Genomic DNA, 27,448 nt, shown 5'->3' with positions numbered 1-27,448 from the left:
AATTTTAAAGAATTTCACGGTGAAAATTATTTCAATACAATATTCAATTTAGCTCAACAGGAAGACATCTTAAAATGTTTCTTAAAATAGTTATCAGAAGAAAAACTTAAGAATGTACTCGTTCTAATTTAATTGCACCATTTTATTAAAATATTATGTTCTCGTTTGTAATCATGTGTTAGTAAATATAAAAGAAAACACACAGGATAAGGCAGTTAAATTCTACAGGGTGCAACCATGAAGGTTTACCCCAGTATGCTCAATTTCCTGAAAATATCGACATCTAAACAGGGCTAGAAACCCCACTACTACCAAATGTGGAAATAGCTGCCTACTTAAAATCCATTCATTTACAGAGTGACTAAGAAATTCAACATGCACATCCAAGTTGAACATCCCCATGCATTTCATGCACCGTGCCTAGAACAGCCTGCAAGTGACCTCCCATCCCATGCAGCCTCGCAGCCCATGAGAACAGAAAGTATTCCTTATATTATACAAACCTCCAACATTAAATTGCTATGTCTGACATAAATATTTTCCCCATCTACTGTCAAGGAATAACTCTGTGAAATTAAAAGCACACACAAAACAGACAGGAAAAAACCCCGTGATCATCAAACCACCAAAAAGTGCTCAAATGTTCAATAAATAAAACTTTAAGATAAAACAGGCATGTTGCTATGCAAACATACACTACAGAAGCCTCAAGCATTGATCATGGCAGGCAACAACTACGTTTAATTGAAAATATCATCCACCTTCTTACGATTTTCCTCCTCTTCTGTCTCCACCTATGTAATGGAACCACCCAGAGGTCAGCAAAAGAAAAGACTTGTTAGTGGAAGCTACTGAAGCAGCAAAGAGGTTTTGTTTGGAAATACTACAAATAATGTGCTCTGTTTACAAACCTTTATTGCTCTGGCCTCAGATGCTGCTCAAGTTAATAAACCACTGCATTCTTCCACCTATAGCACTGTGGAAATGGCTGAAGCATTTTTGATATAGATGAAATGGAAAATGAAATATCTTTCTGTCTCTCTACAACCCTAATATTGCTGCTTGTTTTTTTTCCATAGTTTGGAAGAATTTTTGAAAACAAAATGTGAAGGAAAAAAGCATCTGCTGTGAACATTCAAGGGGAGTCGCTGTAATGTCAATGCAGCTTGAAAAAAGTTTGCATACTATTTTAAAGCCACTACATCTGTATTGTTAAATGGTTAAAGACAATACAAACCTTTCAAATAATAAAGCTGACATGTACCCAATGTTCTGCAAGTAAGTAACCACATTTTATAGGAGTGATCCAGGCATATCAAACCATAAGGTGTTTCTGAATGAGTCTTCTGCCCTACCTCTAACATACTAGTTCAGTTAATTACTTTTGGTTTAGTACCACCCTTAGTTTGGGTTAACATGAAAATAAATGAATATTTTACACCTTGCTAGCAAACAAAGCATAATTCAAAAGTAGTTACTCCCCTAGTTTGGATAAGTACAAATTGAATGTGTTCAGATGTCAAATGAATTAACCAATTGAACTGGAGCATTGAGAAGAGAGAAGAGAAGCACATACATAGCACAAAAATTGCTGATGCAAGCCATGGTTTGGTGATACTTCTTGTTATATGGTCTGGGGCAACAGTTTGGAATGTTCTGGTTAACCACAGCTTCTTGTGCCATACAAGTCATCAACAGTGATTAATTCTAACTATGGATAGTTAAAATAATACATCTTCATTAACTAGAGTTTATTTAGAACATGTAAATGCAGGGAGGCTCATTTAGATCTTAATAATTCACTCTCGTGTGGGCTCCAAGGAGAGAGAAGGTTTTTGATGCTAAGCTTTAGAATTTCCCCACTTTTAGTGTTTCTCATTTTGTTCATTTTCATTCAGAAATTGCATAGCCATTTTTATATCAAATTAACTGGCTCACAGTGAAGAGTTTGCTGTTCAAGAGGTTGCAATGTTCTATTTTAAAATTTCCAATGAAGTCTGCAGAAAATAATGTATTTTATGCTACATTCTGAGAAACAATATTATGAGTTAAACTTGACAGTGGAAAAAATAAGAAATAACATGAAGTTTATTTATTTTATTTATTTATTTATTACATCACTTCTACCCCGCCCTTCTCACCCATCAGGGGACTCAGGGCGGCTTACAGTATAACCATACACATTAAAAACAGTTTTCATCAAATTTAAAAATCCATCAAGATTAAAAATTACAATAAAATTAAGAATAGCCATTAAAATATACATAATTATACCTTTAAATATACATTTAAGGCGCTTTCCATGTTCATGTGGGGTCTGTCAGTAGGTCATATATTCTTATCTCATTTTTGCTGCTACTCATGCTCAAATGCCTGGTCCCATAACCACGTTTTTGTCCTCTTTCGGAAAGACAGGAGGGAGGGAGCCTGCCTGACTTCAATGGGGAGGGCGTTCCATAGTTTAACACAGCACTACCATTGTTTTATAGAGTATTTTAATGCTGCTTCATGTGCTATGTTTATGAAGATATCTTGCCTTCAACAACACATGCTAGAATAACACAATGCTTGATAAGGCAAAAGAGAATTCACCGAATTTCTTCACTCTTTTTCTCTCTCTACTCCCCAAGTTAAACAGATTTTTACAGAATTCAGTACTGACACATGTCCAGTAAACCAAAGATGGGAAGCTTTGGAAGGTCTGTGGGTCACTTCCCATTACCCCAAACTTTGGGGACTGCACCTTCCCCTTCCAATCAAACTAGAAAAAATAGATGTCCATGTCCACCATTTATTTTAAAAAAAATAGGTTTTGTTCAAACAAGGTAGAGAAGACCTCTTGGGGGCTTTAGGAGATACAATTCTCCTTTCTTTTCAAACACATGCCAAAGGAGATGGGAAACAGGTTCCAAAAATTGGCTCTGGCAGCTGAATGATAAAGAATGTGATATTATTTTGTGAACAACATTTAAGCTGTATGCTCCCTCCTTCCTTCTCCCACTTTGGCATGGCTATAAAGAGAACAGAAGCCTTTGCTTCCAAATGCTACTAGCCATAATGAAGGCTACAATTGAACTCCAAAATGGACTAATGATTTATAGAGACAAACTAGCTTAGCTTTTTCTTTAAGAAAACTGGGGAATGTGAGCTCCCCTAGATGTTGTTAGAATCCCATGTCACAACAAGCCTAAAGTAAGAGCTTCCAATTTCCCCCTTATAGAATTATTGCAGAAAATGTGAAAAAGGAATGCTTGAACCTAGGATTTGGTCTTAAAACAAGGAACCCCTGGGTATCATTATAGGCAAACTGGATCTTATAAGACTAGAAAAAGACCAAAGATACTATACCTGCTTAAGAAAGGTAATTAGGAAAAATATTTCAAATATAGCCAAAGGTTGTCAAACAATGTTTCAAAGTAATATGTGAAAGGAGACAGACGATAGTTAGCTGATCACCTCTAGGGATACATGAACACAGTAGTTTCATGAACAGACATGTTTTTAAGGAACAGCATCTCCACAGGGGAACTTGTAAATGCATGGCTATTTGCTATGAACATGCTATAACACCTCCACCCTCATGGGTGGCAATACAGGACACAAGAATTCATTCACATGACACCCAAAAGCCCCCCTTTTCCAGGTGGGTGGGGGTTTAGATATAAGCCCTACCTAACATCACTTTTAAAATACATTTCAAAATACTATAGAAATACAGCATCACATAGATAAAGCTGTAATTATGTTTTTGTGTGTGGAAAAATAGTGTAGAATTCATTAGGAGATATATCCAAGGAAGGATTTCTTTTCTTTTATGAGAACAGAAAGACTACATTTTAATGTTGGAAGTATATATATTTAAATTTACCTCTCAGCGTACAAAAAGAATTCTACATGGAAGTGACATTTAGGCAACAAAATTACACACCTCCTCTTCCTCAGCTTTGTCTTTTAGGGCAGTGTCATTAGAGGTGTTCAGAGAAGTTGCCTTAGGCTCCAGGTAGCAGAGGGACAGAGCGACAGGAAGGGAGAATGTGAGAGCAAAAGGAACAGACTGGAAAGCAGACAGAAGCAGCACAAAGGTGAGGAGAAAAGAAGGAAGGAAGGAGGGGGAAGTAATAGGGACATAGTGCTGAAGGCCAGGAGGGAGGAAGGAGATGCAAACCTCTGGAAGGCTAGGAAAGCTAATGTAACCATCCTCATCAAGCACTGAAGGGAAACTGAAAGGAAGACATTTGCTCAGGTTAAATGGAAAGCTTGGCAAGGTATCATCATAATCAGCATTTTTATCAGCTCCTCTTTCTATTACAAGAGGAAGATAATGATCAGTCATCAGAAGATTCACAGGTTCTGAACTCTTAGCTGGAAATTTCTCTTCATTTCTATCACAGGTTAATGCCTCTTTCACAGGACTGCAGTTTGTGCTGTCTGAGGGTGTGTACACAGGTTTACCGAGGTTATCATGCTCTGAAATGTCTGAAATAACATCTTTTTCAGGGATAGCAGGTAAGTTTGGGGAATGGGATAAAATATGATAAATGAGGGGTGAAAGCTGATGTGTGTAAACAGTCTAGTGGAAGATGCAGAGGAAATAGGAAAAGAGGAAAGAAAATCCAACCACACATGCAGATGAGACCATGAAATAAATGTACGTTTGTGGGCAAAAGGAATGTACAAGAGAAGGGGGAAAAGAAACTTGTTAGTGAGAATATTTACCCCAAAGTAGGGACAGCACTACCATTACAACATGGATGTCACAAACATTCATAAACCCCATTTGTTTTCTTATCAGTGAATCTATAATCCAGATATCTGGATTATACAAGCTCAACCAGTTCTTTGTTGCCTCAGTGTAAGGCCATGAAGAGCTCTGTAGTTTGAGATTGCAGTGGTGCAGTTAAAACAGAAACAAGGAGACAGACAGTCAAAGCTTTAACAGAAGATGGGCAAGGGAGACAGCAGGATGAGGAAAACAGCAATTCAAAAAGGATTTCATCATTCCAAAAAGGATTTCATTCTCTGGGAAACACTATCCCGAGAAATGCTCACTATTTAAAAATCGGAATTGCAGGATTGTTAGACCTGTAGTCATTTAAATTCCTAGTCGTTGCACTACAAATATCCAGTGTTCCACAGATTATCCAATGGATTACAACTTAAATGAAAGAGCATATGAGATTTCTAGGTGTTAAGGCTTCTTATAAGTGATTTCATATGCTTTGTGTTTCAGAATATACTGAAATTTGTGTATTTTATAGTTTGACAAGACAGAAATAAAAACAAATGCATGTGTTCACATTTCTGAATTGGCGCAGCTTGGAAATTGAATATGATTTGCCTATACTTAAAGCAGATTATTCTAAAAGCCAATATGAAATGTGTGTCACAATTGTGACTGCCTTTAAACAAACACTGACAGAAACAGTTGTCTAGTATAAAATATAGGCAGCAAAACTATGAATGTTATAATGATAAATCAAAGATGCAAATTACTTTTAACTCACATAATTTTATGGAAATAGATGCAAACACTTAACAAATGTCTTATTAAGTCTACTCCTCCGCATATTATCAAATTAGTTTCTCCAGAATGTGTAGGCAACACAAATTTGCCCCAGAACTAGAGAAGGATGCATTGTTTCCCTTTCTCTGATGTCAGCTGCACACTGAATATGATTTTTAATATCACACTGGTAAAAAGAGCTAACACTGTTCCTATTCCAGTGCCAAGTTAAAACAGAGCTAACACTGTTCCTATTCCAGTGCCAAGTTAAAACAATGTGTTTTGTTAAAGCCTTTGGCTTCTGATGATGTTATCCAAGTTGTACATTTTATAATATGTAAGCTAAAAGAAATTGGATTCAAATACATGTAATGATAAAGAAAATTGTAACGATTAATCTTCACTTAGCACTGGGACTTTTTTCTTTTGGGATTGATGGGAGATGCAGCTGGAAAGTCATAGAAGTTGGCATCAATATATAGCCACAGCAACAGGAATACTATATGCTCAAGGATGGAAGAATTTAGTAGTATCTATTGTGGAGGGATGGTTGATGAAATTGAAAGGTTTAGCAGAAATTGACAAATTGTCTGGTTTGATAAGAGAGGTCAGACTTGAACTTTTATTCTATTGTATTTTAGGTTTCTTTCTTTTCTATTTCAAATCTTCGTATTATTTAATGTATTTAAAACTCTCAACAAAAATTATTTGTAAAAAAAAAAAAGCAGCTCCATAATGCTCCCAAAATCCACTCTAGGGCATGCACAGTCATTTCCACCACATTTAGGGACCCCTTGGATCCCCAGGAGTCAAAAGCAATTTTTGCAAAAAAAAAAATCTAAAACTTTTTTGTTGCCCTGAAATGCTACGAAGTCTTCACTTGGGGTACAGAGTGCAGTTTTTTCACATTTTGCACCCCCCCTAGGCAAATGTACACCTAGGTGAGGCCTTTCTTGAACCTCAAAACATGGCAATTTTTTAGAGAGAGCAGGTCTGCTAGGGGGCTAATGCAATACCCAGTCTTCCACTATGCCCACCCTAATTTATACCAATGGAAGTTCAACCCAAGGAAAATGTATCTGTTTGATTTTGGATTTCCTCTTAGTCCCCAATGCCGAAGTCCACCTTCTGTTGTCTACTGGGATAAGAAGGAGGCACATAGTTTAGCCTTCTGAACTCCTGCTTGCACAATACTGAATGTTACCATGGAAAGATGAATCAGAAAGAACCTGCCCTCTTTCAAAAGTTGAAGGTTTGCTCTCAATTCTTCCCTGGTTTGTCCTTCTACTCTGCTCCCATATGGGTAAGTCAGCCAATGGATTAAAAAATCCCATAACAATACATGCCCTGGGATAGCTCCACTACAGTTCATGTAGCACTCCGACTGAGTAAAATTTCCAAAACCTATACAGTACTTCTACAAAATGGACAATCTTCAGCTTCCATACCTTTCCATCTTCTAATTGTGCCATTTTCGTTATACCTCCATCCACATCTGTACCTTCTCCAACTTTTACTTTGGCCTGTCCAGCTGCTTCAGTGATCTTATCACCAGCAGATACTATTACTGAGGGAGAGACATCCTTTAGAAGGCTCTGGTCTGTGATACCTATTGGAGCTACAAGAAAAGGTTTGTTTAGCTCAGATATATATCATAGTACTTTGATCTTTATGTGATAAATTGTAAATATTTTTAGAAGGTCTTTTTGTATTCTTTTAAAAAATAATATTCAGTCAGGATAGCAAAAAGTAACTGGATACAAGAATCATCAATAAGGGTTTGAGGAAAATACCAAATTTAACAAGGTAAAAATTATACTTCAGAACAAAATGTTTGCATAAAGTATTGCTATGATCATTATATAACCTAATTACATTTGTAAGTTATTGAAGTTCAACATTGACAAGCAATGGAATAAGAACAGGAATAGTACTAGATATATTGTATAAATTCACATATAAGGTAATAAGACTACAGAGCATTATGCAGTTATTATACTGACAATACTTATGCAGTGCTTACCAGGAGGAGGGGCTCTAAGAACAAAAAAGCAACCAAGGAGGAAGAGGTACAGCCTAACAATAAAGGATTCAGAACATATTTATTTATTTATTTACAGTATTTATATTCTGCCCTTCTCACCCTGAAGGGGACTCAGGGCGGATCACATTATATGTATATAGGGCAAACATTCAATGCCCATGTACACATAAAACTGTGACAGAGACAGACGCAGAGGCAATTTAACCTTCTCCTGAGGGGATGTTCAATTCTGGCCACAAGGGGGAGCAGCTGCTTCATCAACTACTGTGATCGCACTTCCTCATTCCAACGTTGTAAATTAGTTACATTTGCCTCCCCACTTTATAAGTGGTATCTTATTTCCTACTTGATAGATGCAACTATCTTTTGGGTTGCTAGGTCAGCAACGAGCAGGGGCTATTTTTTTTATTTTTTAATTGACGGGTACTCACTCCGCCACAGGCTAGCTTCGAACTCATGACCTCATGGTCAGAGTGATTTATTGCAGCAGGCTGCTCACCAGGCTGCGCCACAGCCCGGCCCTATCAAACTCTTTATAACAATTAAATTATGTCCCACTATGCACTTTAAATACCATAATTCCCTACTCACTTTGAGTCACAAATACTTGCTAATGAGTATGCATTAATATTCTGAAATATTAGTTTACAATGGGATTTCTCTGAATATTTGACTTTACTTTCACTAAAGAACTCCTGGATTATGATTCTGAATTACAGTAGAGCCCCGCTTACCCGAGCTCCGTTTATCCAACACTCCGTATGTGCTGCGAGGGGCTTGGCGGCGCATCGTATTCTCCCTGCACCTCACTTGCTCACCTTTGAGGCTTGGGCCTTTTGAGAAGCGCGGAGCGTGTTGCTAAGAAGCGGCACGCCCCGCGCTTCCACAGATCCGATTATCCGACAGCTCCAGGTATCTGAGATTGGGCCCGCCTGTTTAAGTCAGATAACCGGAACTCTACTGTATGTGGTTTTAATGGTTGGTTTTAATATTTAGATGTTTTTAATTTTATGGTTTTTAATGCAAATGTTTATTTTATTTTATTTCTATATATGCGGTATTGAATTGTTGCCTATTTGTAAGCCGCTCTGAGTCCCTCTTGGGGTGAGAAGGGCAGGATATAAATGCAGTAAATAAATAGATTACTATATTTGCTTCAAATCATTTAATTAAACCAACACATGTTGATTTTTGATAAGCATGGTCCAATGCTTATGAGCCATCGAGTTATCAGAGATACAAGAAAGTGAGATAAATTGGAATAGACTACAAAACCTAGTACTCACTTCCAGAGTATAGTACTGAAAATAAAGGCCTGAAAGCCTAGCCCTAACCATAATTTGAAGAGATAGCTGTGTTAGACTGTCATTATGCAAAGGGATCTTGTGGCACCTTTGAGATTAATTGAAAGAACTACTGTATTGTGAGCCGCCCTGAGTCCCTTCGGGTGAGAAGGGCGGCATATAAATGATGGAAATAAATAAAGAAAGAAAGAAAATGCAGCATAAGCATGTATACTTAGTCTCCCTCCTCAGATAAAAAGTTTATGTTACAACTTTTTTTTCTCAAAGATGCTACAAGAACCCTTTTCCTTACCATAAATTTTGAATAACACAACAAACCAAGTAGTAAAGGGAACCATTAAAACAGGTCTCTTAAACCTGCAGCCTGCCAGGTGTTTTGGACTTCAGCTACAGAATTCCTGACCACTGAACAAGCTGGCTAGGGCTTCTGGGAGTTGCAGGCCCAAACACCTGCAGGGCCGCAAGTTGAAGAGCCCTGCATTAAAACAAAAGAAGAAATCCAATAGGATACATCATTGGCCAGATGGTGAGAATACTAATTAAAATATCACTGGAGGGCTTAATGACAGCCAAGAAATTCAATCAAAGGTTTTCACAAAAAGTTCAGATCAGGCTCCAATGTCAGCAACTTTAGCATAAGAGCTAATAATAGCAACCATAAGTTACATATGTAAGTACTATTCTAATGAATACTAATTAAAAGTCAAAACAGTTGAATGCAAAGGTGTCCCTCACAGAAGGCATGTTTGATACTTCATATTAAAGTGCTACAGGGCAAAATCAAAGTTCAACTGCAAATGATAAAAGTTATTCAACTTCTCTATGGGATTGTACATCTTGTACAAGCAGAAGGATGAGGGTTGATAACCTATTTTTGAATTGTATAAATGCTTGAAAAAAAGTATGCATGTATTTACTAAATACGTTCCTTCAAGGATTTTCAAATTCAAATCATTGTATTTATAGTGGCGGTATATCACTAACTACTAATTAAAGTATAGAATTTCACCATAGTAAATAAAACAGATATACCTCTTACTGAAATATTGCAATATTTTCTTCATGTAATAGGCAAGTTATGGATTTTGGTCAAATCCTTACCACCATCAAGACTCCTGGAAACACGTTTGCTGGAGGTCCTTTCAAAGTATGGAGCAGGTCTATCTATGAGATTGCTTGCCTGCCGTGTCTGTGCTTGAGTACGGCCACTGTAGCGGAACTTGGACCCCAATGTCAGGAATTTGGCCTTTGTAGGCTGTTCTGGTGATACAAGTCTGCAATCCCCAAAAGAAAACATATTGCATATACTCATGGATAAGTCAACTTCACAGGTATGTTGACTGCTGGTTTGAGAGGCAAGTCAAGTGTTACTACTCAGAAGGGGAAAATCTAAATTGGCCCTGCCCACATCTATCATTGCTTCGTCCAGGCATTCAAAATGTTTAGAAGCATTGCCATAGCGGAGAGAGTAGAAGAGTTGGTGCTTCTTTTCGGTTCTCCCATGACACACTAAACTTTTGCCACTCTACTCAGAGAAGGGTATGATTCCTTTTTTATAAGAGTTAAAGTAATTGACTCAGGTTTTTAAAACTGATTTTTTGATTAATATTTCTATTTAGAAGTATTTCAGAACTATACCTGATACTCATTTTTTCATACTGGAAAACATCCAATGAGTTATCAGAAAAGAAAAAAATGTACATGGTTGTACCTGCCATTTTTATACCTAGACATACCGTGTTTCCCCTAAAATAAGACACTCTTATATTATTTTTTGGCTCTCAAGACCCGCTAGGTCTTACTTGTCAGAGTAATGCGCACAGCGTAGCAGCAGATGAATGACATCAGTGGAGCGCAGAACGAAGGAACGTCAGAGACAATGTTAAAAAGTATTTACAAAGTTTACTTGACAAGACAAACAGACTTGCAGACAATGGACATAAGACTTTCGCTCTAGACAAACAGCACAGATCTTCTCAGCAGGCAGAAACAGATCTCATCTGATGCAATCAGCTATATACAAACACACTTGAGTCTGGACACTCCCAGGTTCCAGCCACACATCCAAGGTCAATACAGCTTCTTACCAATTAACTCTTTACACACTATAGCATTTCCTGGATGATGCAATACATGCTAGACACAAATTTCATTTAAACACTATCTATAAACAAATCCCACATTAACAATTCCCCCTCTTTAAATGCAATTTTGTCTCCTTAAATATATACATCACCTAAGCACATATGAATCAACTTATTGTACATTCATTACATCTCATGGTTTTTCACACTGAATGTCTTATAACACTTTTCTTTAAACTAGGTAATCACATATAATCTTTACACAGTTGTTTCTTACACTCTATAAACACAGGGAACATCTCATGACTCTTAAACGATTATACATGAACATGAATCTCTATCACAAACACATTCTCTCAAGACTTTACTGTTACACTTTATCAATAACAATCAACTATTTCATATCCACCACTACCAACATAGTCTTTTCCAACAGGTGACATGTGGAACTTCGTTGGATCAGACAAATACGGTACTAGCACACATCTTTTTCTTTCTTTCTTTCCTACACTCATGCACACATTTTCTGTGGTCTCTTGTTTTATTTGCTTAGTTGTTATTTTGCCTTTCAGTGTTCCAATGCTAGCCTTCTTTTGTGTACTCAACCCATGTTCACTACCTGATGTAACTTTCTTAGGTGTTTCAGACTCAGATTTAAGTAAATGTTGTTCCTCTCTTGTAACAATGTCTCTCGCTTTCTGGAAACCATGCAGCTGTTCCGAATTCGAATGAATCTGTTTCCAATCATTAGGTCTCTCAAAATAAGCTATTCTGGATATTTTGACTGTTTGTGGTGGTTCTAAAAACTTATAAGACCTTTTGTAATATCCAATGAAAGTCATTTCCTTGTGCCTTTGCTTCTTTTGGGTCCTTTCTTTTGCCGGAATGAATACATTTGTTCTCTGACCAAAAATTCTTAGGAATTTGTAATTTGGAACATAATTATACACTTTACGAAATGGGATATCTTGCACACACTCATCCCACAACCTATTAGTTATGTAATTACAAGTATGAAGCACCTCATGCCAATAGTTGTTAGAAATATGGCTATCTTTAAACATACATGTTTTCATTTCATTTAGGACTTGCACTCTTTTCTCTGCAATCCCTTCTTCAGCCTTAAACTGTCCAATTTCTAAACAATCAATGTTCTTTGACCTCAATAGCTTCTTGAACTCATCAATACAAACTTCTGCCCCTTTGTCAATTATGAGAGTATCCAATTTCTTATCATACACATTTTCAATTAAACTCAGCCAATTAGAAATTTTTAGTTGCTTCAGATAATTCTTTGAAGAAATATATGTAACCAAATTTGCTCAATCTCTCTACAAACAACATCATGTATTTCGACCCACCAGTACTTTCCTCAAATGGCCCTTCAATCTGAACATGTGCCTTTTCAAACAAACTGGTTACCTTAATCTTTGACCTTTTGTAAAACTTCACAGGTACCTTTTTCACCTGTTTGCATATGGCACAATCTAGTTCATAATGGCAAGACTCCATTTTATACTCTGGGCTTAAATCAAGTGTCTTCTTCAGAATATCCATGTTTGCATGACCCATGACTCTATGGAACAAATGTACACAACGATCATGTTGTATCTGACCTCCAACACACATGATTTCTACATTTTTGTGATCAATGCTATTTACTTTGTCAAACATTTCATACATCTTGTTCCGTTTTACTCCTTTTCCTACTAGCTTTCCTTTTCTGTCGTAAACCTAACAATAGATACCTTTAAAATTCACTTTATACTGGTGGTCTGTTAAGGTGGCAACACTTAGCAGATTAGATTTCATTTCAGGTACATACAAAACTCTCTCCCAATATACTCTAAAACAGGGAATATAACAAGTGCCAAATTGAGAAAACAATTTAAATGACCCATCAGCCAAAGTAACAGTCACTCCTTCTGTTGACTGCACATTTCTCAGACAAGAAAGATTGTTCGTGATATGATGAGTTGCACCTGAGTCCAGCACCCACTTGTTGGTCTGTTGATCCGTTTGTTGACCATTAGCAGCCATCATCACCGTAGGTCCAGAGAAGTTGAATGTACCTCTGCTCCTGTTGAAGCCTCTGGAACGTCGTCCTCGTCCTCTGGCCTGTTGTACCTTGCTTCGGCAGTCTCTGGCTAGATGCCCTGGCTTGTTGCAAACAAAACACCTTCTTGCAGTTGACACACGCACATCTGCAAACACAGGCTCCATTTCTTTCACCTCCACATGGGACTCCCCCTCGCTCCTGCAGCCTCGAGCCGACTCCTGCTCAAAGGAACACCGATCCTGTTCTTCAAGCACTCTCGCACACACCAAATCTAAACTCAGATCTTGAGATGGCACGGCTTGCAGTGAATACAGCAAATGGTCCCAGTCACTAGTCAGGCTAGACATCAAGATGTATGCCTGCTGCTCTTTGTCTATTTGAACACCTCTGGCTTGGCATTCTAGAAACAATTCCTTAATCTTCTTCACATGCTGTCTTACATCTCCACCTTCAGACAGCCTGGCTCTGTACAATCTCTTCATCCAGGTCATCTTGCCCAGTGTACTCTCTCTCTGGTGAACATGCTTGAGAGCAAAGCCACACTTCTTGGGCAGTCTGGAGATGTTGTACATGCACCAATTGATCTGGCATCACACTCAGGATCAAAGTTGCCAGCCCTCTCATTTTTCTCTCTGTCTGCTTCTTTGCCTAAGATGGTCTTCTGCAGCCCTTCTCTCACCAGCAAATGCTGCATATACACAGACCATTCTTTGTAATTGCGATCATTTAATTTGTCCATCATTGTAAATGAGTTTAAGGCAGCCATCCTCTCACCTTCCGGAGACCCTCGCACTCGAGTTAACAGCCCTGCTGCTGATGGTTCCACACTTCAGCAGCGTCTGGCAGTCTCCCCCACAAGCTTCGAGATTTATGGCTCCACACCTCTCACCTCTGACCATCAATCAGTCAGGCCTCAGCACGCCCCGCTGCGTCTCTGCTTCTCCATGAAATCAATCTTCATCCGAAGACACACCAGATTCACACTCAAGCAGGCTCACCAAAACAGCGGGTCTCGTCTCTGGTCACACTCGCAGCTCCAACTTTCTCTCCACTCCAAACTCCAGAACTCTGGTCCAGTCTAGGTACTGGTCAGTCTGGTCAAACTGGTCTGGAAACTGGTTCTGGGCCCATAACCAATTGTCAGAGTAATGCACACAGCGTAGCAGCAGATGAATGACGTCAGTGGAGCGCAGAACGAAGGAACGTCAGAGACGATGTTAAAAAGTATTTACAAAGTTTAATTGACAAGACAAACAGACTTGCAGACAATGGACATAAAACTTTCGCCCTAGACAAACAGATCTCATCTGATGCAATCAGCTATATACAAACACACTTGAGTCTGGACACTCCCAGGTTCCAGCCACACATCCAAGGTCAATACAGCTTCTTACCAATTAACTCTTTACACACTATAGCATTTCCTGGATGCATGCTAGACAAACATTTCATTTAAACACTATACACAAATCCCACATTAACATTACTTTCGGGGGAGGTCTTATTTCACTGTCTTCTCCTCCACCACGACAGCAGTGTGCAGGAGAAGGAGCGAAAGGCGCGCGCCTTTCCCTTTTCTCCTTTACCTTTCTCGGCGAAAGAGAGCCATCGCCAGCCAAGAAGGAGAAGAAGGGCTCCTCCTTCATGGGCGGCAAAGGGGGCCGCCGCCACCACTGCCGCACGGAAAGGAGAAGAAGGGCTGCCTCCTCTCCTTCCCGGGCGGCGAAAGAGAGAGCCTTCACCGCCCGGGAAGAAGAAGAATGGACCCCTCCTCTCCTTCCCGGGTGGCAAAAGAGAGAGCCTTCGCCACCCGGGAAGGAGAAGGAGGGACCCCTCCTCTCCTTCCCGGGCGGCGAAAGAGAGAGCCTTCGCCGCCCGGGAAGGAGAGGAAGGGACCCCTCCTCTCCTTCCCGGGCGGCGAAGGAGGCCACCGCCACCACTTGGGAAGGAGAAGAAGGGCTCCTCCTTCTCCTTCACGGGTGGGAAAAGATGCCATCGCCATTAGGGAAAGCGAAGGAGGGCTCCTCCTTTGCCTTCCCATCGCCGCTAGGGAAGGCGCGCCTTCCCTTCTTCTTCATCTCCCTCTTCCTAGGCCTTACTTTCGGGGGGTGCCTTATATTAGACATTCCCCCCAAATCTCTACTAGGTCTTATTTTATGGGGATGTCTTATTTTTGGGGGAAAACGGTATTTGATAACATATGAAGTATCAAACAGAATTATAATTCATACTGTTAAAATTTCTGAATATAATGTCCCTTTTACAGGGTTTGTACATGAAATTGCATAGGTTTTTTGTCACTTTCACAGCTAGGGCATAAATTAAAAAACTCTCTATTTTAACAAGACTCAAAAGCCATTACAAGGTAAAGGACAGGAAAAGAACTTCACTTTTAATAGGCAGACAGTTTCCAGACAGTATTTCTAGCATAGGATAATAATGAACAAAAATTAAAGGTTATTTTTGAGGGGAAAACATTCCAAAACAAAAATATTATAAAATACTTTTTTAAAAAAATGAGCTGCACAAACTATCCAAATGACAGAAATGCGGTAATTGCAGAATTTTGTTCAAGAGCAAGAGGAGGAATGCTTAAGATTTCTCCCTATAACTTAAATATTATCTTCCAAAAACATTTTTTCCTTTAACGAGAAAAGACATGGGGATCCTATAACCAATGGTTAGATAACACAAACTTTTTACCTATAAAATGTATGATGCTCCACACAGACCTTCCATAGTCTCTTTGCAGCCCGATGGTTTGGCAGTTTAAATCCAATAGTACTCTCAAACTGTTCCAACTGGAAAGATGACATACATCAAGATTAAAATGATTTCAGAAAGTTACACTATTGGCTAGGCTAAAAGTAATTTAAAATACTGCATTTCTTATTTCTTAGGATTAGAATCACTGAAAAACATTTCCATTTCTGGCCTATTTACGGTACATGAATTCTAAACATTAATATATTTTGGATGATGTGTTGTTGAAGGTTTTCGTGGCTGGAATCACAGGGTTGTTGTGTGTTTTCCGGGCTGTAGGGCAATGTTGTGGAACATGGCCATACAGCCCGGAAAACACACAACAACCCTATTTTGGATGAAGCAGGGGTAGAAAAAGGAAAGGCATATTTATTCAGAAGTAAGTTCAATACTCTGCAAGAATTTATTATTATTATTATGATTACCTGTAAAATACAAGTTGAAAATGTTCATTTAAAATTTTATCCATATCAAATGTGATCATGCTATACTAATTCTATGGGACAATTCTGACAATTGATTAATTGTGGGATTGATAGTTTGGATGAAGTGACTGAACCTTACCAAGAAGTTCCATCATATTAAGAGCACCACCCTTAATCTAGAGGTACTGCCATCCTGAGTACATTATACATGTGTATATAGAAATGTGTATATGTGTATATATCTGTAACACACACACACATAGATCTAAATCACTTGGCTAAGCTGGAGCTGCATAATAGCTGCTTTAAGACTGTCACAGCCTGCCAGGTAACAAATGGTTTGTTTATTCATCAGGAAGAACACTACTAGCATATTGAGATCGTAATAATCTATACCAGAGCTTCTTAAACTTTTCCATTCACAGCCCCTTTTCGTCCAAGAAATATTTACGTGAGTCCAGGTATATATCTATATATATATATATATATATATATATATATATATATAAAGAGTGATAGAATCCTGGCGACGGACAAAACAACAAACTAAACACCCCACAACCTCGAAAATTGACAGCACAACCCCTCATCCACGCCTCTACATTCATACAACAAAAAGAAAAGAAAAATAAAATCCTAATTAGAGGGACAGGCAGAGTTAGGCCTCACTTAGGCCTCTTCCACACTGCCTATAAAATACAGATTATGTGATTTTAACTGGATTATATGGCAGTGTAGACTCAAGGCCCTTCCACACAGCTATATAACCCATTTAGAATCTTATATTATCTGCTTTGAACTGGATTATCTTGACCCCACACTGCCATATAATCCACTTCAGTGTGCATTTTATACAGCTGTGTAGAAGGGGCCTCATATAATCCAGTTCTGAGTAGATAATATAAGATTATAAATATACAGTAGAATCTCACTTATCCAACATAAACAGGCCGGCAGAATGTTGGATAAGTGAATATGTTGGATAATAAGAAGGGATTCAGGAAAAACCGATTAAACATCAAATTAGGTAATTATTATACAAATTAAGCACCAAAACATCATTTTATACAAGACATTTGACAGAAAAAGTAGTTCCATGCGCAGTAATGCTATGTAGTAATTACTGTATTTATGTGATGTCTCAGAGACCCTCGAGTCATGACCCCGTAGCCATTATAGATCAGACTGAAGAGGATATGGGGTTTTTTCCAACTCAGCAAGATTCTGTTCCCTTCCAGATGTTCCCTGTTTACAGTTTGGGTCCAAAGCTAATTACAAAAGCCCTTGAAACAGAGCCTGGTTCCCCAGAAAGTGTTGTTTTTGATAGAAAATCGTTTCTCAAAACACACCACTCTGAGAAGGAGATTTGGAGACGAAGTGCGAATTAGCGGAGAGAGAGGACTCTAATTAAACCGATTCCCTTGGGAGTTTTCAGGGAGGGTTGCATCTGGCAAAATTGTTGTCTTCAGCCCGTTTCCCTTGGGAAAATGTGAACTCAGGCACCTGGTTTGGGGAAGATTTTGAAGTCCCATAAAAGTTCTGGGCACAGGCTAGCCATCGCGGTGTCAACGTGTCAGTTGGAAAGTTAACATCTACTCTAGTTCCTGCGGCGCACTACTCTTGAGTAAACCGGGCGTTGCGTCTCGTCTCCCTGTCAAGACTGGACTGCATTTCAGTTCCACCACGACAACTTTGCTTTGCTTCCTTGCCTTGCCTTGTTTTTCCCTGCCTTGGACATTGAACCTGGAACTCTTGTGAAAGACCTTGCTTTATTCCCCACTCAAACTGCTTGGAAGTTTGAGTGTGTTTCAGTTATTGGATTTGAAAACTTGATCTCTAATACTGGACATTAAACTTTATATTACTGGACTATATTTGACCTTTCCTAAAAGGACTATTGCTGGACTATATACTCTGCTTATTTTTGTTTGATTCTTTTATTGCTTTAATAAAGATATTAGATTGTTTATTGGCCTCCATGTTGGTTTCCAGAGCTCACGCAGCTTAGAGGCGTCACAATTTACAAATTTATCACCAAACTATCACAATGAATTTAAAACACTGACTACAAAAACATTGCTTATGAAAAGGCACACTGCGTTGGATAATCCAGAACACTGGATAAGCGAATGTTGGATAAGTGAGATTAATCTGTAATATGAAATAATTACTATGGTAGAATAATACAGAACAATATAATCCCTAAAACCAGGACACTCAATAAAGAGGAACACTCTGAAAGCAGGGAAATTGGGAATTCCAGAAAGGAAACAATCAGGGCCAGCTAACACCTCCCAAGAAAGGATTCTTCCAGAAAGGAAGCTGAGAAGGGAGTGAAGCACTGTGTATTACCAAAGTCATTATTATTACTATCATTACTATTACTATTATTATTGTTGTTGTTGTTGTGTTGCGGTCAACCGTGAAAATGAATACAATCTGGTTCCAAGTATTCAAAAACACTAAAATCAAAATATATAAAAATTAATGTGGTATAATAAAACAGAACAATACAATCTCTAAAATCAGAACACTAAATAAAGAACAACACTCTGAAAACAGGGGAATTCCACAAAGGAAACAATCAGGGCCAGCTAACACCTCTCAACAAAATATTCCCATCATCAAAGTCTGGCAAATCCTCTGCTTTCTCAGGGCCACAGACAGTAGAAGCACATAAAATATCACAAACAACACCACTCTGAAAACAAGGGAATTCCAGACAGGAAACAATCAGGGCCAGCTAACACCTCCCAACAAAAAATTTACTTGGGGAGGAAGCAGCCAGGCTTTAAAGCTGCAAGGCCATTACATGCTAATCATTTTGCCTAATTGCAGCATTCATACTTGCTTCCAACAGACAAAAAAAAAACCCAATCAGAAATATTGTATATTCGCAACCTTTAGGAAATAATATCCCCTGATGGCACAGTGTGTTAAAGCGCTGAGCTGCTAAACTTCTGGACCGAAAGGTCGCAGGTTTGAATTGGGTGAGCATGTTTAGCCTGCAGAAGAGAAGGCTGAGAGGAGACATGATAGCCATGTACAAATATGTGAGGGGAAGTCATAGGGAAGAGGGAGCAAGCTTATTTTCTGCTGCCCTGCAGACTAGGACACGGAACAATGGCTTCAAACTACAGGAAAGGAGATTCCACCTGAACATCAGGAAGAACTTCCTCACTGTGAGGGCTGTTCGGCAGTGGAACTCTCTCCCCCGGACTGTGGTGGAGGCTCCTTCTTTGGAAGCTTTTAAGCAGAGGCTGGATGGCCATCTGTCGGGGGTCCTTTGAATGCGATTTCCTGCTTCTTAGCGGGGGGTTGGACTAGATGGCCCATGAGGTCTCTTCCAACTCTACTATTCTATGATTCTATGATTCTATGATTCTATGAGCATAGAGAACCCCCACTGTTAGTCCCAGCTTCTGCCAACCCAGAAGTTCAAAAACATGCAAATGAGAGTAAATGAATAGGTACTGCTCCGGCAGGAAGGTAACAGTGCTCCATGCAGTCATGCCACATGTCATGCTACGGACAACGACAGCTCTTCGGCTTAGAAGAGTCAGACACGACTGGACTTAATGTCAGGGGAAAACCTTTACCCTTTACCTTAACTACCACCAATTCCTCAATACAGTGGAGTCTCACTTATCCAACATTCTGGATTATCCAACGCATTTTTGTAGTCGATGTTTTCAATAAATCGTGATTTTTGGTGCTAAATTCATAAATACAGTAATTACTACATAGCATTATTTCGTATTGAACTACTTTTTCTGTCAAATTTGTTGTATAACATGATGTTTTGGTGCTTAATTTGTAAAATCATAACCTAATTTGATGTTCAATAGGCTTTTCCTTAATCCCTCCTTATTTTCCAACATATTTGCTTATCCAACGTTCTGCTGGCCCGTTTATGTTGGATAAGTGAGACTCTATGTAGTTTATTTCCCATACCACCATACTTCGCCACAGCAACGCATGGCCGGGCACAGCTAGTAGGCATATAAAATAGGTATACAAATCAAATATTTACTAATCAAAATTTAGCTTAAAACAATTCTTTGGTATATATACAATTTACAGTTTATTAAAGATTAAAGCAAATTTGCATATTAACGAGATGGATGTGCTTGTTTATTTTTAAATAATTAAATCTTGACTGAATGTTTGATACTGTATAGAGAATCTTAAACAATTTTCATGCCATGAAAATGTCTAAACCAGACACTAGAGGGTACACTACACATATTTTTCAGGACCCTCAGATTCAATATAGGGGATTTATAATACTGCAAATAAAATGGTATGTACCACAAAGCTATACTGTATACTCTTATATAACCTTTTGGACCTTCGGCTTTCTGGATTTAAAATTCAGATCCCTGGTAATGATTTGTGCAAGCTATAGTCTAAAACCGCGATTCTCAAAGTGTGCACTGGGAAGTGCTTGGAGCTCCATGAAGCATACTGAGGACTCCACCACCGTTTCCTCCTCCATTCCCCTCCAAACTTTCCCTCCTCTTTTCTGCCCCTTCGCTTCCCTCACCCCCAAAAGCCTTTTTTTCCTCACCTCCCGTGTCGCCAAAAGCCTTTTCTCCCACCTCCCTTGCCGCCAAAAGCCTTTTTTCTCCCTTGCCTTCCTTGCTTCCTTCCCTCCCACCACGCTTTGATTGTGCTTTTCCTGTATGACAGAAGTGGATTTGACTGGGTGGCCCTTGGAACCTTCCACTGAAATACTCTTAAGTTTATATTGGTCAAAAGGTTTGCCCATGCCTGATATATATATTATATAAACCTTTTGGGGGCTCCACAAGAAACTTTTGCTTCAAAAGGGGCTCTGTGGCTGAAAAAGTTTGAGAACCCCTAGTCTAAAACATACTGGAAGGCCAAAGATTCCCCACCATTTCTTTATATTATTCATAACAGGAGGTATAGAAAGATTGGATCACATGTTCATACATCTTCCTAGATGTGAATTATGAAAGCCAAAAGATTACCTCAGTTGGTCTGACTTTAATATAGAAATTACTGCGTTTATAAGAGATTTTCAAAATTTTGGGCCAAGCAAAACGGTTGATTCGGAGTCTGTCTTTGTAAATGAGTAGCCCATTGGCACACACTCCAAGCATGATATCCACACCTTCAGAATCCTAAAAAGACAATTGTGAAAAATATTTAAATTTTCTTGTTACAGGAATATGTTAGGGAATATTATGAAAGATTGCAGAAGAGTGATCAACACAACTTGCATGAAAAATGAGGTGAGCAGATCTTAAAAACAGATGACTATAGAAGCAGAAGTGCAGATACAGTAATATTTGAAAGGATAATGAAATGATATTAAGAATTAGAGGATTTATATATAAAATAAAAAGATGAAGGCAAGCTAACAATCAATTTTGAGAGAATCAGATATGAGAAGTAAAATAGAAAAATAGCAAATAAACAAGCAAATCTATTGGCAACAGAGATTAAAAGCAGAGTAGAAAACAGAGAGCATAAGCATAAAAGCAGTACAAGAACAAAATAATACTTAGTTATAAGTAGTGTATAGGACTGGCCCAGAAAAGAGCCTCAAGGATCGCTGTACTGACAAAGGTGCAAGTGCGGGATGGCTTGCTACCTTTTAAAGAGGCAATGGGAAAAAACAAAATGCAACCAACAGAAATCAGAGATAAAAAGAAGCAGAAAAGAAAAATCAATAATGCAAATGAAATAGAAGTCTTGAAATTAAGAGTAAGGAGACATAGAGAAATCGCACTGCACTCTATTATGCTTCAATGATTAACATACAGAGTTTTCTGATTCAATCCTGCAGACATACTTAGAAGCAACTCCCATTTTATTCCTAGGTACATATTGCACAGTTTTTACAGAGATAGCCTTCAGATGCAGTCATACCTAAGCTGTTTTTCTGTGAGCTGATGCGGATCAGGGATGGATGTAATTAAGTCAACACGTGAGCTTCTCTCTGTGCCTGAAGTTTATAGTTGTGTTTGTCAGGTACAGAACGTTCAAAACTAGTGAAACTTACTGTTCAGTCAAATGCATTTTGTGTTATTTCCACTTATGTGTTTAATTATTTTATTTAATACCTGTCCAAACACGTTGATAGTGTTTCCCTAGTTGCCTTCCTAATTATATTAGTATTAACAGCTTGAGCAACTTGGTTCCCTTTTCTCAAAATTTCTTTCCTCCCTCCAACTGACAGCTTCAACATATTTTGCAGTTCAGTTCCACTCAAATGTTTTGCATCCTGAAAAGCTGAAAAGGTCATTAGGAGGCCATTCTGATATTTTTTTTAATGTAATTGAATTTACAACACATATTTCTTTATAGGAAAAATCCTCAAGTTATAAAGAAGCCACTATGTGTGGGAATATTAATTTTGCTTCCAGGCTGGTCGGGTCAGAACCACCCCAAATAGTCAGATTATATATTACATTTTAGATATAAAAACGGCACCCATCATTTATCTAGAAGTGCTCTAATCTGCTGGTTCCCTACGAGTTTCATTTTCCCCCCACATCTTCTTCCAGATTCCTCACTGCTGTGTATTCACATGAAGAGGACACCATTAAATTCTTTTGCTCATCTTCATCTATGTCATGGTTTGCAATGATACTATATGTGTGTTAACTGGAAAATCAAATGCATGAAGCCAATTGGCTGAGTTTGCAAGGACCTGGGAATCGGTTTGCAATTGCTGCTGTCCTGCTGCTGTCGAACCAGTTTGAACAGATGTCTGTCTGTGTGTGTGTGTGTGTGTGATATTGACTACATGGATATTGACTACATGGAAATTTATTCTCCCAGTCAGTCCTAGTTCAGTTAGACTGATTTTAAGCATTGCGGCTTGTTTGAATTTACAGACCTATCATTTTGATATCAGCACTCCTTATTTAAATGCTGATTTAAAGGAAACTATATATGTTGTGCCCCAAAGGATAGGGACAATAATGTGGTTTATCATTTACGGAAGGATCTTTACAGTTTAAAACAGGTGGGACTTGCCTGGCACGAATGTCTGAGTGAAGTTCTGGTTGAGAAAATGGGTTTTGTGAGAAGTAGGGCAGACCCATGTATATTCACATGGGAACTGAACCAGGATTACCAAACACGCAATATGTTTGTGGACAATCTGTGTTTTTCTGCGAGATCCATACAGGAAATTGAACAGTTTGAGAAGGAACTGGGAAAGCATTTCAAGTTGAGGAACTTGGGTCCCATACAGTATTTTCTAGGAGTTAATATTGTGAGGGATGAAAAAGGGGACTTTGTTTTGAGCCAGAAAAGCAAGATAATGCAAGTGCTGGAGAAGATAGGAATGCAGGATTGCAAGGGAGTTCAATCACCTATGATTTTGGGTTTTACTGGGGAAGTGGAGAACTCGGAGGAATTTAACAACAAAGCACTAGACAAAAAGCATTATCCATCAGCTATTGTATATTAGTAATTATATGAGGGCAGATATTTCATTTGTGGTGAATTTCCTGAGCTGATATGCTAGTAACCCAACCATAGCTGCTTGGAATGGAGTCAAGAGAGTAGTGTGGTATTTAAAGCAAACTCTAGATTATTGTTTAGTTCTGAGTCCAAGTAAAAATGTAAGTTTGCAAGTGTACAAGGTCAGTGATTTCGGAAATAGCAGCAACAGGAAATTGACAACAGTGATTTTGATCAAGTTTGTAGGCTGAATTGTGGATTGGAATTCCAAAAAATAGGTGTATGTAGCCTTAAGGTCAAGTGAGGCAGAGTTTGGTGCTGTGAGCACTGAAATCTGCATAATAAAGAGATTATTACGGGATCTACAGATCCCAGTGGAGAACCCCACTACTATTTTTGAGGACAATCAAACATGCATCCATATGGCCACCCAGGCCCGGGTGAAGCAGAGAAGCAAACATGTGGATATTAAGTATGCTTGTGTCAGGGATGCAGTGAAGAATGGGGAGATTAATTTAGTGTACTGCAACACCAATTCAAATTTGGCTGATATTTTTACAAAACCTCTGGGAGTTCAGAGGCTGAATGATTTATGTATTCTTAAATGTACTGTTTACATGGGGAATGTGTTCTTTTCCAGTTAACCCAAGGAGGGGTGTCATGGTTTGCAAAGATACTATATGTGTTTTAACTGGAAAATCAAATGCATGAAGCCGATTAGCTGAGTTTGCAAGGACCTGGGATTCGGTTTGCAACTGTTGCTGTCCTGCTGCTGGAGAACCGGTTTGAAAAGGTTTCTCTCTCCGTGTGTGTGAGTCTTCTGAGTACTGGCTGGAAAGAAGACGGCTCTGTACTCAGAGAGGCCTGACTATTTTTGAGGCCTTGTTTGCTTCTGATCTTCACTGAAGTAGATTATGGAATAAGACAGGACTGCTTATGACTGCTGATTTCTGTAAGCAATCAGAGGGACTATTGTAAATACCCTTGTTCTGTTGATCTCTTGGATTCAATAAAAGTTCTTGTGTTGTTTGTTCTGCGAAGCTGAGTGGTGCATCATTCTGCAAGGTGACTCTGGGCTTATAGGCACACGTAAGAGCTTCCATCTATCATCCACAATCCCCAACAATCTACTGCTATCCTCTTCTGCCAATCACTCAATTGATGGAAGAGAGACAATGAAAAGAACTGGTGCACTCTTCCCCTCTTTTTTGCTTCCTATGTCCATAAAACTGGTTGGACAAGGTGCCTTTTGCAACCCCTGAATGCTTCTTGGATGAAGCAGTAATTTTGATTAGAGATATGTTGAAGGTGGCAGGAGCAAAGCAGGCCCGCAGAAATAAAATCTCCAGCCTCATACATTTTTCATAGTTTTCAATTACAGGCATAACTACTCAAAGGTCTAAGCCAACATAAAATACACAATGTTCTGAAATTGCAATGTATCCTCAAGTACTTTTTAAAAACCCATTTCTCCTTAGACTTCACATCAAGAAGCTCATAAACGGAATGGACCCACACGTTAGGCAAAAGGCAGCTGGGATACATGGGATACTGTATTTTCTCAATAAAATGCATATTCTAGTAAAATGCTGATGAATACCTTAGCATGGTGTAAATCCACTCCATACATGGAAAGCCTCTTGGCATTTTCTAAGAACTGGGAATCTGCCTGTGCTGGAGTCAGACCTCTGGAAGTATTTTAGAGAAGGGAAAAGCAAATGCAAAATCAGTATGTATAACAATACAAGTCTTGCTTGATCAGATCAGATCAAATCGAACAAGACCAGCATTCCTTCCCTAATAACTATCTTTATAATGTTTCTGCTAAGTTACATTCAAAACTTGTTCATTTAGAAGGAACTGTCAACTGCTCAAATGCATTTCGATATTACCATCAGGGCACAGTAAAAAGGTAAAGGTTTCCCCTGATGTTAAGTCCAGTCATGTCTAACTCTGGGGGTTGGTGCTCATCTCCATTTCTAAGCCAAAGAGCCGGCATTGTCCATAGACACCTCCAAGGTCATGTGGCTAGCATGACTGCATGGAGCACCATTACTTTCCCGCCAGAGCAGTACCTATTGATCTACTCACATATGTATGTTTTCGAACTGCTAGGTTGGCAGGAGCTGGAGCTAACAGTGGGCGCTCAAGCCGTTCCCGGGATTTGAACCTGGGACCTTTCGGTCTGCAAGTTCTGCAGCTCAGCGCTTTAACGCACTTCGCCACCGGGTAAAAAGCAAAAAACAAAAAACAAACAAAAAAACATGCAGACAACACGGAATCTCTGCAGTCATAACTAGTATGCCTAGAGGACATGTGATAATGGAATATGTTTTTAATTTTGAAGTATAAGCTCTATTTGAACTTTTCCACTGGTGATTGTTTACTACCATCCTTACTTCCCAAGTCAATTGATACACCTCTGGTTGATTTTCATGGCAAGTCTTCAGAATTTCTTTAACTAAGAACAATAGCTCCCCACCCCAACTCTCTTGGCGTTTTTACTTTCCAGATGTTCTAAATTACGCAAATAATGAAAATAAAGATTCTAAATATTAGCATTCCAACATGAATCCACTATCCCACATGCTATCATCAAGAGAGAAAGTGAATACAACTCAAATGTTTGGAAAGTGACATACCTATGTGTTTTGTGTAACTCTACTACTTTCTCTTCCATCTCTTTCGTCTGATTTGGTGCAAATTGGAAATCTCCTATGTAATCACTGTTGTGCTCCTCTGTATCATAGTCACCCAGTTCAGCTTGCAGAGTGTATGAACCAAGGAGAGCATGAGTCACAAAAGAACATGGTAGCCGGCCAGAAGTTATATCCTGACGAAGCTGCAAACATAGGAAGTACCTAAAAGACCATTTAAAAAACATCTATAAAACAAACACATTTTACTTTTTCAAGGAAGTGAAAATAATATTTTAGCATATATCTAGTTGACAGTACTTACTGGCATACACCCAGTAAATCAATTGCTTGTGGCAAGTCAGCAATGCTTCAATGGGTTTACTCTAGCTGGGACTAACAAATGGATTCAAATCTCTGTTTCAATCAATTAGCAGCAACCTGAACAACTCTAAAAAATAATTTAGTATTGTATATTCAAATAATATTAAGTGTGCCCTGTTCTTATATAAAATTATATGTATTGTGTTAAAGCCACAAATATTCTAACCTCTAATGGAAAAAATATAATTAAAATATTCACAGACATTAGTCATGTTCATCTCATATTACTTTGCAAAAGATTTAAATTAGCCTGTACAATAGACTTCATTACATGTTAAACAATGACTGTAACTATTTGGAAAGAAGATATTCTATGTTGATCTGTTAATTACAGATACAATACATGCTTCATGGGAAAACAGTGAAGCAAACCAGAATTGTTATTGTAGAAACAAATCTGTAACAACAAAAATATACTGCCATGAAATATGTCCCTGAAATTATTCATTACTACCGTGTTTCCCCTAAAATAAGACCTTCCCAAAGAATAAGACCTAGCAGGGGTTTGGGGGGATTGCCAAATATAAGGCCTCCCCTGAAAGTAAGACCTAGCAACTAAGGCTGCAGCAGAGTTCCATTGGGAAGCATGGCTGCAGGGCAGAAGCAGCACTCATTCATACACACCGGGGGGAGGGAGGGAGAGAAAGTGCTTGCTGGCCTTGCCTTGCCTGTCCCCCAGCCTCCGTGGCTGCTGCTGCGCTGCTGTTTCTTCCTTCCGTCTCCGTCCTGGCTATGCTCCCTTTGCCCCCAAGGCTTCTGATTGGCTCCTGGAGCCAGGGCAAGGGAGGGTGGGAGGGAAG

General features: G+C 38.9%; 1 protein-coding gene and 1 long non-coding RNA gene across 19 annotated transcripts in view; one reads left to right on the top strand and one right to left on the bottom strand.

The window, feature by feature from the left end:
- The window catches only part of epb41l2 (erythrocyte membrane protein band 4.1 like 2), a 151,356-nt gene that overhangs the window by 33,495 nt on the left and 90,413 nt on the right, over positions 1-27,448 (bottom strand). For 7 of the 15 annotated variants that reach the window (XM_062978691.1, XM_062978679.1, XM_062978701.1 and 4 more), the window contains 9 exons: positions 26,271-26,489; positions 25,229-25,316; positions 21,180-21,332; positions 15,698-15,795; positions 9,953-10,125; positions 6,952-7,121; positions 3,929-4,570; positions 762-794; positions 504-566 (listed from right to left, as the gene is read on the bottom strand). In XM_062978691.1, the coding sequence (XP_062834761.1) occupies positions 504-566; positions 762-794; positions 3,929-4,570; positions 6,952-7,121; positions 9,953-10,125; positions 15,698-15,795; positions 21,180-21,332; positions 25,229-25,316; positions 26,271-26,489 (1,639 nt within the window). The remainder of the gene's footprint in view (positions 1-503; positions 567-761; positions 795-3,928; positions 4,571-6,951; positions 7,122-9,952; positions 10,126-15,697; positions 15,796-21,179; positions 21,333-25,228; positions 25,317-26,270; positions 26,490-27,448) is intronic. The other 8 variants (XM_062978722.1, XM_008118095.3, XM_008118097.3 and 5 more) reach the window with 5 other exon arrangements.
- On the top strand, positions 562-24,668 carry LOC103280140 (uncharacterized). 4 transcript variants are annotated; one of them, XR_010005542.1, is made up of 4 exons: positions 562-1,278; positions 4,392-7,133; positions 9,923-21,443; positions 24,269-24,668. It is a non-coding gene; the product is annotated as an uncharacterized LOC103280140 (long non-coding RNA). The 4 variants fall into 4 exon arrangements; XR_010005543.1 differs by lacking the exon at positions 24,269-24,668 and having other exon boundaries at positions 9,923-10,182; positions 21,377-24,262; XR_010005541.1 differs by lacking the exon at positions 24,269-24,668 and adding an exon at positions 22,722-24,262.

Source organism: Anolis carolinensis, chromosome 1 (assembly GCF_035594765.1).
Source record: "Anolis carolinensis isolate JA03-04 chromosome 1, rAnoCar3.1.pri, whole genome shotgun sequence".
NCBI classification, from domain to species: Eukaryota; Metazoa; Chordata; class Lepidosauria; order Squamata; family Dactyloidae; genus Anolis; species Anolis carolinensis.
The sequence above is the reverse complement of the archived record's forward strand: the minus strand, read 5'-3'. Positions and strand labels throughout refer to the sequence as shown.